This window comes from Abramis brama (genome assembly GCF_963993115.1).
Source record: "Abramis brama genome assembly, chromosome: 7".
NCBI lineage: Eukaryota > Metazoa > Chordata > Actinopteri > Cypriniformes > Leuciscidae > Abramis > Abramis brama.
The window spans coordinates 17,114,061-17,125,486 of record NC_139969.1 but is presented as its reverse complement, the minus strand read 5'-3'; the positions used below and the strand labels follow the sequence as shown (position 1 = coordinate 17,125,486).

Here is an 11,426-nt window from a genome sequence, read left to right as displayed (position 1 = left end):
CATGCTATGGCTTCATGTTTCTTATTTAAGGTATAAAAAATGAAACCTATTCATGGATGAATCATTCACAATAAGATCAGTAAGATACATTTAGAAAATAGGTGAACTTCATGCCGAGTTTAATGTTTGAGACTCATCTAATGCATGTTTCTATTTAGTTTGAGTATAGAATGTCATAGCTTGACATTCATGTGTATATACATTCATGTTTGATTTATTTATAGAAATGTGGTGCAAAAATTGCTCAAAACCCCCCAAATGTACTTATTTTTCAGGAGTCTGTTGTTCCAGCTTTTGAGGCTATATCACAAGTGTCTAATATGGAGGAGAGGTTTTATGAAGAATTGAAGGTTTGTAGCTTTCTTGCTTTCCGGCTGTCTATTGTGTAAACACACCTGCTCTGAGTGGGCGGCTTTGTTTTAAACCTCACTGTCACTCAAATAGTTCTAAAACTCCCCATAGCAGTGAGATTACAAAACGCCCCTTTGCTATTTGTTTACCCCTGAATGCATTTCTTCAGACATGAGTTCTTTTAACTGCTCTGAGACCTTGAGTCATTTCTGTTTCTCATTTCCAGGGGTGCAGCGAGATTGCCAGATCCATGGAATATCCCTCGTTTGATGTTTTAGCAAATTTACCAGAGATTGATGCATTTATGAAGAAACTGCAAGGTATTTCATTTTAATCCAAACAGAGACATGCACTACCATTCTAAAGTTTTGGGTCAATAAGGTTTTTGAAAAAGTCTCTTGTGCTAAACCAAGGTTGCCTTTATTCTTAATTTCAGTAAAAACTGAAATATTGTGTTAATGATGTTCCAGCTGTTTTCTAATTTAATGTTATTTATTCTTGTGACGGCAAAGCCTAATTTCAAGCAGCCATTAGTCCAGTCTTCAATGTCCCATAATCTTTCAGAAATCATTCTAACATGCTGATTTGGTGCTCAAGAAATACTTCTTATCAATGTTAATAACAGTTGTGCTGATTAATATTTTTGTTCTATTTTATTTTTTAAAGAGCAGCATTATTCTTTGAGGTTGAAATCTTTCATTATAGACACATTATAAATGTCTTTACTGTCACTATGGAACAATTTAATGCTTCCTTGCTAAAGTGTTATTCTTTTCTCTTTTTTTTAATACCATTCAAACTTTTGTGAACGGAAGTGTATTTTATTTAAGGAAAAATAATTATCTGTGAAGGTCACTAGAGCATTCTACACCAGCGCACTGAATATATAACGTTTATAATTACAGCATTGAAATAGTTTTTCTTCTTGTTGTAGAGTCTTACCAGGCTTTGAGATCAGCTATTGAAGCAGAACAGAGGGTCAGGATGTCACCAACCTAATCTAAGATGAGATTCAGCTGCGAACAACTGCAAAGAAACCTCTTAGAAAAGCTAATGCAATTTCAATTTGTTCTTTTAATAATCTTATCTGCTATCTGGCTAGAGATGCATCAAGTGTTTTTTTGTTTTTTTTGTGTGTGTATGCTTTAATTGTTTTTGTGTAGTGAATAAAGGTTCCCTCATCTTGGATCTTTTGTAAATCACATTTTGAATGCTGTGTCTTGGTTTTTCAGCTCCTGTGTTTTTTTTGTTTTTTTTTGTGCATTTGGATTCTAACTTGTTTCACATCACATTGAAACTGTTTTTTTTTTTTTTTTTTAAATCACCAAAATGAGACCCTTCCCATCATCCCCAAACCCCCAGCCTTGACCTCCAAATCGCCACTATATACAAGCCACAAACAGTGTATACACTTGCCCTGCAAGCACAAGCTGACACATGACAAATCAAAGGCCTAATAAACAGCTCACACTGAACAGTTTACCTCAAAGGATGAAAATAAACAAAATCGACCTGTGAGTGGGTGGCCCCACATCTCCGTGTGAGGCCTAGAAACTCAACAGCTTCCTCTGAGCTCTTTGGGTGGCATTTCCCACCCCCTCCCAAACTATTTACCCCCATACTGTGTAAATGCATATATCTGTGCTTGCATATATTGCACCAAAATTGTGAATACCAGTTAAATATGTATCTTGTTCGATCACTACATTTGATGTAGACATACTGTTGTACTCCTTTTTCAAGACTGTTCATTGTTTAATACTTAATAAATGATTGTCATTCTCTATATCTAATTATCAGTGTATAATTTCCATCCAGTTTTTTGGGGGGGTTATGTGTGCATGTGTAAAAAATGTAGAAAATAATTGTTCTGAATATATTAACATGTCAACTATAGTGATGTTGTGGTGAACTAAATAAGTGGTTGGAATATTTTCTATGGATTAAATCTTTTTGTTCAAACCTTTTTTTGTCTGTTTTAATATTACCCACACTCTTGCCTTTGACTAGGGAGGGTCACCTCAGAAAAACTACCTGAGACCTTGATTATAATTGGATCCTTCACTGGTTTTAACATACTGAAATAGTTTTGATTCAGTTTTGCATCGAGTCTTTGGCTGTATCTAGCCAGCTTCTGAAACAACATGCTTAGAATAGCAAAAAGACCACTGGCTTGTTACAAACATGGTTCCTTCGGTTCGGTTATCCACCATGCATTTTTAAAAAGACCAGAGAGCTGAAGGAGCTTTTGCTGGGATTTTCGATTTGGAAATGTGTTTCATGCGAGGCTGAGTCTTGTATCTGTTGGCCCTGAGTCTGTTTGACTCTGCTCTCTGGATTCCAGCTGTCCACATGAATATTTTCTCAATGTGGAGAAAATTGGCAGTGGCTTATGCTCAGTTCCCATCACCTCCACAGACTAAATAAACAGACAAACCTCCCAGCGAGCCCATCGGAGGACCATGCAGAACAACCTCTGTTTTTCTTTTCCTCCTGACCCCTTTCTTTCTTCTCTGTCATTCTGTGGCTCTGGATTGTCTGTGAATGGATCTGGATGGGGAAAGTGTCCATCAACGTTGCCAGGCCTGTGGCAGGGCTGCCTAAATGTGTTATGGTGCTTGGAGATGAGCCTGTCCATAAACACATGCACACATATTACACCATTCCCCCACCCCCCATACAAACAGTCTATAATGTGATACAGACAATTTGTGTATTTTGTACAACCGAATATTACTTTGTTGTTTAACTTTCCCTTCAGTGAGCTGTTAATCGAAAACCACTGAGACGGTGTCTTCTTAATTCGGTTCATTTCAAAGAACCGGTTCAAAAGAATGACTCGTGTCATCTTACTAAATCAGTGAAAAATGACTTAATTTTCAATCTGACTGTTCCTCACACAAATATATAGTTTGGCTTGAGAATACACTCAACGAATCGCACCTTAATGGTGCTTTAGAGGGTTTATTTTGTTATTTTTGCAGCTTGATACGTATAGAAAAAATCTGAAATAATTATTTAATGTTGAACAGGAAAAATAAATGGGGTTGGAGCGACATGATGGTGTCATTTCATCGACGCATTTAAAATAATTTGAATGCAACATGAATAGAAACCTGACGCACGTTTTGTCTTCATTTTTAAAACTTTAGCAGATATCATTGTGCTATTCTTATAGTTAACTTTAGCTGTACTGTTCTAGATTTAGATATTTTCATGTGCAGTTCAGGGTGCAGTGTTTCAATCATAGACTGTAAAAAAATAGGTTTCAATGCTGAATTTGTTGTCCTGCACATGATCCATTCCTTTCCTACCAATAGAGGGCAGTCCAACTATGCATACAGACTTTTTACGGAACTCGTATGTGAATGTTGCATTAGAAATAACATTTCCTGCCGTTGTAATAGTGTTGAGGAATTTATGTGCACTTTTATTTATTTGTTTTAGCATGTTTACTCATTTAAAAATCAATGTGAGTGCGACACACCAGGAAATTCCCAGCATCTTGAATAGCTTCAGAGTCAGCCACATTGGCGCTTGCTTATTTTGCATGCAGTTTGGCATCGCCTGCCATGCTCATTGGCACCGATAGTGAGTCTCTAAATTTAATGTATTCACAGAGGTGTTTTAATATTTGATTTTGTTCATGAATGCTTCACTGTTTTCAAGGAATTGTTGAATATTCCTAACGGTCATTTAGGATGTTTCCTATGTCTTTTGTGATACTTTTGCTATTCTTTTCCAGGTGGAATGATCAAATGCGCATGTCTGTGTGAAAAGATGCAGGCGCTGGCGGCAGGCCTATGCTCTGTCTGCAGGGTTGTGGTGAGTGTGGGTTTCCCCAGCTGGGTATGCCTGTTTATGCTTCCATTTCAAGGCGTCTAGAGGACATCGTGCCCGTCAACACAGGTGTGCAAACCACAGAGTCTAACAAAGAGGGTGTATTATTAAAACCCATGCAGACGTTCATCTTTTAGGCCTTTATATAAATAAACTCTGCAAGGAAATTGTAACTGTTACGTTCTATAATCTTTTAACTGTCAGCATCCTGAAAAATGTTTATGTCTTTACCCAAATTGAGTACTCTAAATTAAGGCTATTTCTTGAATTCCTGTTGGGGCTTTAAGGTTTAAGACATTAATAAAAGATTTTCTGTAACGCTGCTTTGAAATTACATGTTTTGTGACAGCGCTATACAAAATGACTTGACTTGCTATATGCCAAAGAAGAAAAAAAAGCCAATTTGGTAAAACAGCAAAAAATTGAATGTGTTAAAATATGTAATGGCAATATGAAGCAGTATAATATGCTAAAAAAAGATTAACTGTGCTATTTTATATGTTATTAAATTAGAGTGATTTCATCAGCACAGTTTAGGCAGTGCATGTGGTCTGATGTGTGTCTGAGACTAGGCTTTAGCCTTGTCTGTGAATCCAGAGATTAGAGTCCAAATTATACTGTAAAATATATATTATGTATGTATAAAATTAATGTTTACTTCAGTACATTTACTTTAGAGTGTTTTTTTTTTTAAAGAGACCAACCATAGGTCTGTATTCCAAAGCATTCATCATGAATCACGACCATTTAAGTTCATATCTATGCTCCAAAAAGGGGGTGGCAGTTAACAGGTTAAGTACGATGTGTGTGACATCTGCTTTAGTCTCTCTGCACTACAGATCAGTTTTGTAGTTTAATGGCCAATATGTATTTTTATTGCATGGCTCTCTGGAATACTTAATCCTAATTAATATTAATGATTTAAAGATAAATCAATAGGGTCTCTTGTGGATCATCCCAGAGGCCAGAAATGTCTGCTGGACTTTCACTGAGCCAGTTCAAGACCAGTCAACACATACATGCTTACACACTCTCTCATTTAAACATCCAGGGAAAGAGGGACTTGCCTGTCTCTGCTGCAATGATGGATTTAGGCGATGAGAGGCATTTTGTTTGGAATATTGGGCCTCCTCGTGCCTTGGCCCCATCCCTTTGGGCCGAACATGCCAGACTGAATACATAGAATGAGGGCAAGAACTCCCTTGCAGCCTATGATGAGAACACCATTTAAAGTGTCTTATGTTATCTAGCTTTACAAGTGTCTTCATTTACAGTACAAGTACTTTTTTAGTGTGTTTATCCAATTTATCCCAATATGATAACTTTTGTAAAAGAACAACCAAATATTACGTTGTTGTATAACTTTCCCTTCAGTGAGCTGTTAATCGAAAACCACTGAGACAGTGTCTTAATTCGGTTCATTGCAAAGAACCGATTCAAAAGAATGATTTGTTCACGATTTCAGCTTACTAAATCAGTGAAAAATGACAGTTTTCAGTCTGACTGTTCCTCACACAAATATAATACAATCAACAAATCATACTTTAATGGTGCTTTAGTGGTATTTAGTCATTTTTGCAACTTGACGTATAGAAACTTGACACGTATTTGCAACTTGATATGGATAGAAAAGATCTGCATGAAGATTCTTTAGAAATATTTCTTTAATGTTGAACAGGAAAAATAAATGGATATGATGGATATCATCAATAAATGAATGATGGTGTCATTTCATCAACACATTTAAAATAATATGAATCCAGCATGAATAGAAACATTACATGATTTCTAAGAACTTGACGCATGTTTTCTTGAACATCCTTATTTTTGAACAATAATTGAGGAACTAGTGGTTATGTAGCCTACTGTGTCTTTATTCAGCTTCAATGGTTTATCAGATATTATTGTTCCATTTACATTTACAAGCGTCGTACTTTTACACCATATACAAGTGTCTTACTTTGTTAGCTAGCTTACAAGTCACTTCATTTACAAGTACTTTTCAGTGTGTTTATCCAATTTAACATGTCTATAAATATAGCTTAAAACACAAGTGCATTATTCAAACTGTATGAAAGCTGGAACTGACTGTTGTGGGTTGCTGTTTTTTGTTTTGCAGTCTTTATTATAGTCTGAACAGCACCACCTAGTGATCAAGCACCTTCATAATTTTCAGATTTGAAACTTCCACTTGCAAGTTGATGCATAAGCTTGTAAATTCTTGCACTTTGTGCTCTAAATCATGAACTATTTTAGATCCTCTTAAACATTACACTTAAAATCTTACTGACCAGAGTTGCGTAATACGTCTACACTGCAATTACAGAAAGTGCATGGTTCAATACTAATTGTCAGTATATTGCTCATTCCAATTACTGGTAAAAATCTGGTTTTAAATCAAACTGTTTGTTTTTAATCACACAAAATTGCTTACCTTTGTGTTAAGCTGTAAGCAGCTACAAAGAGTCTCTTTTACCAAAACTGTCCATCTTGCATCAGCAGAAAATGTCTCCAAACCTGTAGTTTACAGTAAGTTTTTCGTATTAAACTTGGTAATGAGTAAATTAGGTTGTTTTTTTTGTTTTTTCTCCAATGTTGCATGTAAAATTCTGAACAGACACTTCTAACTTGCTCTCCAAAAAAGCTTCAACACCGATCTTTGGATTGTCTTCACTACCCACAAGGCCACTTCCATGTCAGTAACTATGAATGTGTTTAAAAAAAAAGTGCTATAGATACCATATATGGACAGACATTTAAACCCAGAGCACCCGAGGACACATATGGCGCGGCGTTCAGCGCTACACAACATGTTGTGCTGGCCACATAAAATGGCTCTGCCTGTCTCCTCACTACGTTCATTACGTTTTATTACTTCTCGCATGTGTTTAATTATAATCTGATGTTCTTTTACCCAGAGTGCCATACTGCGCACAACTGCTTTATGATTATTCCCTCTCCTATTTCGAACGTAGACAGCTCTGCCCTGCGAATTGCAGTACAATTTGTAGAGAGCATGCAGTCTAGAAAGATTTACATCCCCAAATAAAGCCCTTGAAACACACAATGCAACTCTAACATGGCTGGCATTCAAACTGTTATTGTTTTAACCAAACAAACCACTTCTAAACACTGGGTTTGCATTACAAGTTCGTATTTAGGCCCTTCTGTAAACATCGCTGGGCAGAATGAATCAATTAAAAGAGCATTACGTTAGTTCCTGTTTATTTAAAACATGTTTACACTGCAGGGGCCGGCTTGAAAATTCATATTGTTTTCTGTACTGGAATAGGACCTAGAAATTGCAAACACATTTGTTAGTTTGAAGTGATTTCTGTAAATATTGATCTGTGCTCCGTATAATGAGGTCAGTGAACTAATGAGGATAGGTAAACAAGACCTATGGATGGACACAGACTGATTCCTTGCTGCGGCTTCTCGTTTCAGTATGTGTAGTAGGGCTTTAGTTTAGGTGGATGTTTTTATGATATCATGACATGTTTAGACAAAATACTGCATTGAATATTACCAGGTACCAGAAAACATCTGACAGTGATGACAAAATAACATAACATCAGATTTTTAGATGTTTTCATAAATGTTAAAGGTCCCGTTCTTCGTGATCCCATGTTTCAAACTTTAGTTAGTGTGTAATGTTGCTGTTAGAGCATAAATAATATCTGTAAAATTATAAAGCTCAAAGTTCAATGCCAAGCGAGATATTTTATTTAACAGAAGTCGCCTACATCGAACGGCCATTTGGACTACATCCCTCTACTTCCTTCTTTAATGACGTCACTAGAACCGTTTTTTGACTAACCTCCGCCCACAGGAATGCTCCCTCAACTCTACCGAAATTCGTTTATGTAGCCTACTTGCGCACTTCTTATAACTTACTGTGTTTACTCAGCTCTTACGGTGATTTTCTGAAGTAAAACTGACGCTTCATCTTTTGTGTGATGTAGGCTACAATAAACTTTATTAAACTCATCAGTATGTTTGATCATCATTCAGACAGCAGACTTGTAGGCTATTAATAAATAATGGATACATACAAGCAGACGACAAATACGTTATAATAACCGTAAACTATACTAAACTATACCTGTTCCATCTCTATACAGCACTCTGACTCTGTAGGCATTATTGTCCGACTCGAAATGAACACCGTTACTGAGAGTTTCTGATATTATCATCATTCCGTGAGATGTCCTGACAGACTGAGCGCGAGCTCATGAAGCTCCGCCCCCTGGGTCGTCCAGCAGCAGCTTATTTGCATTTAAAGGGCACACACTAAAACAGCGCGTTTTTCTGTGCCCCAAAAAATGACAATTTAAACATGCTGTAAAAAATGATCTGTTGGGTATTTTGAGCTGAAACTTCACATACACACTCTGGGGACATCAGAGACTTATTTTACATCTTGTGAAAAGGGGCATAATACGGGACCTTTAAAATTGTTTTAAAAAGATTATGTCAAATGTTAAAATTATGGTTATCACATGTGATTGTGAACATGTTAAATATTTATTTATTTAAAAAAAAAACTGAGTTTGATTTGAAATAGGAATTTTTGTAACAATGTGCAAGTCTTTACTGTGACTTTTGATGAATTTAATCAAGTTCAAGTTCACTTTATTTGTATAGCACATTTACAAAAGCCACTAGGCTGACCGAAGTGCTTTACAGAACAACCAGATTAAAATATTGTAAGACCTGTATAACAACACATAAAACACAAATAAGAGCAGCAAAGCTAAGCGAAACCTTAAAACCGGAGTGACAAAACAGTATCACACTCAAATATAAAATAGTAAAACAGGAGTAGCAAAGCAGTATCAGACTCAAATATAGAAAAAAACAAACAAAAAAAACAGAAGTAGCAAAGAAGTATCAGACTCAAATATAGAATGTAAAAACAGGAGTGGCATAACAGTATCAAACTGAAATATAAAATAGTAGAACCAACCATTAGAGAAAAGATCAATATACTAAAGAAAACAGGTAGTTTTTTAATAGAGGCTTGAAAACGGACCGAGTAGGGGCCGTTCTAATCTCAAGGGGCAGGGTGTTCCAGACTCGTGGCCCTGCCACCGCAAATGCACGCTCCCCTCTATGCTTGAGTCTAACGCGAGGGACTACCAGCAGAGCCTGGCCGTTGGATCTTTGGCTTCTGGAAGAAGTGTAGGGATGAACAAGTTCAGAGAGATAGGCAGCAGCTAAGTTATGAAGAGATTTTGAAGTCTATTCTCTGTCAAACTGGCAGCCAGTGTAGAGATTTGAGAATCGGAGAGATGTGGTCATATTTGCGACACTTATGTAGAAGTCTGGCCGCAGCATTGTGGACTAACTGAAGACGGCCAATTTGAAAACTTGATTTACCGTCCGCAATATAAGGAATTGCAGTAATCTAGCCGACACGTCCAGAGTTTTCGGAGTGAGAAAGCCTTTGATTTTAGACAATAGACCAAGTTGGTAGAAACTGGAACTGATTACGGATGAGATCTGTTTGTCAAATTTTAAAGGCTGGTCAACAAGAACACCTAAGTTCCACACCCCTGGGGATTTAAAAGCCGATAGACTCTCTAACTGAGAGTTTTCATTTGGGCCGAAAACAATGACCGCAGTCTTGTCTTCATTTAGGGACAGGAAATTTTGGGCTAGCCATGCTTTAACCTCCTCTAAGCATCGCAGAAGAGAATTCATCGCTGCAGGGTTGTTTCTCTTGATTGGAATATAAATTTGAGTGTGGTCCGTGTAAAAATGAAAGGATACGCCATGACTCCTTAGAATAGCGCCCAGAGGTAGCATGTATAGAGAAAATAGAGAAGGAGCCAAAATAGAGCCCTGTGGAAGACCACAGGTCAGAGTATTATTATTATTATTATTATTATTTAGTGTTTGTACAGTATTTTGATCATCTCTCATTCATTTCAATGTGGAGGTAAACTTGCGGGAGTTGTTTTTGCCCCATATTTAAAGAAAGAGTGGCATCTATTTTACATGGCAGCTTTATGAAATTTTCCTCACCACCCCTTTCCAGCCATATCAACCCTCAAAAAACCATAATACTGGCTAAAAGAGATAAACAGTGAATAGAAATGTAATCTTTTTATCCATTTTCAGTCATGCCGAGAAGGAGAGACCCGTGCCAGTCACCATAAATGTAAAGCGCACACACACGCACACACACACTTTTAATCAGCCCTATTGAATTCATGCAACAATGAGCGCTCATCCTCTGGCCACCCAAGTAGCACAGCAGATCATGTGTTCCTTCTTTTGTTCTCACCCAATTTTTTTCCCTCCTCCTTTTTGCCTGCCCCATATAGACACTGCTTTGCTCCGATTGTTGCCATCCAGACGCAGCTATCTGTTGTTAAAGGTGTCAGCTGTTATCTCACCCATATATTACAGACTATTTCAAAGATTCTTTCAGTTTGTGCCAGCTTCTGCCCTCCATATCTGCCAGTTCACACACACACACACAGCTCTATCTTTCTCTTTAAATCTCATTCACAATCTGCTCTGATAAAGTTTATAGAACTGAATGGTAGGCAGAGTCAGACCCCCCATTTTGTTTTGCACAGTGCCAGTGTCGTTTGGCTCCCGCAGCTCACGATACGCTGCCAAAGCCAGACATGAATGAGAGACAGCCCTATCTCTCCTGCGATCATCTCTCTCGCTCTAGTTTCCTCACTCGGAGCATGTTCAGTACGTCACAGAGCAGTTCACTCTTCAGGAAGATGTAGTTAAACTACGTCAGCTGTCCTAATCTCAGTGCTTCCCAGCGGAAGCCGTTAATAGCTCTGGACCTCCAGTGAAGATTTGTGTTGCTTCTTCAGGAGTTTATCTGGAAACTGCTTGTTTAATCATATATATATATATATATGAAGATTTTCAGTGCTGAATATATATATATATATATATATATATATATATATATATATATATATATATATATATATATATATATATATATTTTCATGGTCACAAGCTCTCTGTGTTTTGGCAGATCAAGGTTTTTCCAACCTTGATTTAGTGGTTATAACCTGTTGAGTGCCGGAGGATACGGTTTAAAGTCACATTAAATTTCCATCATATACTTTAACGTGGAGGCTGCCTAAACGTTTCATGCATGATTTAGGAACACAAAATTGACTTAAGAATGGGCATTTGAATGAAAATTGATAATGTGTTTTAACTGATTTGCTTGTTGGCCCATAAACTTCCAT

General features: G+C 37.1%; 1 protein-coding gene across 1 annotated transcript in view; it reads left to right on the top strand.

Moving 5' to 3' along the window:
- Nucleotides 1–1,669, top strand: part of kif2c (kinesin family member 2C) — a 12,081-nt gene extending 10,412 nt beyond the window's left edge. Inside the window, exons 19-21 of the mRNA XM_084120494.1 lie at nucleotides 276–350; nucleotides 578–671; nucleotides 1,286–1,669. Of these exons, the coding sequence (XP_083976620.1) occupies nucleotides 276–350; nucleotides 578–671; nucleotides 1,286–1,350 (234 nt within the window). The 3' untranslated portion in view covers nucleotides 1,351–1,669. The remainder of the gene's footprint in view (nucleotides 1–275; nucleotides 351–577; nucleotides 672–1,285) is intronic.
- Nucleotides 1,670–11,426: the final 9,757 nt, after the last annotated feature.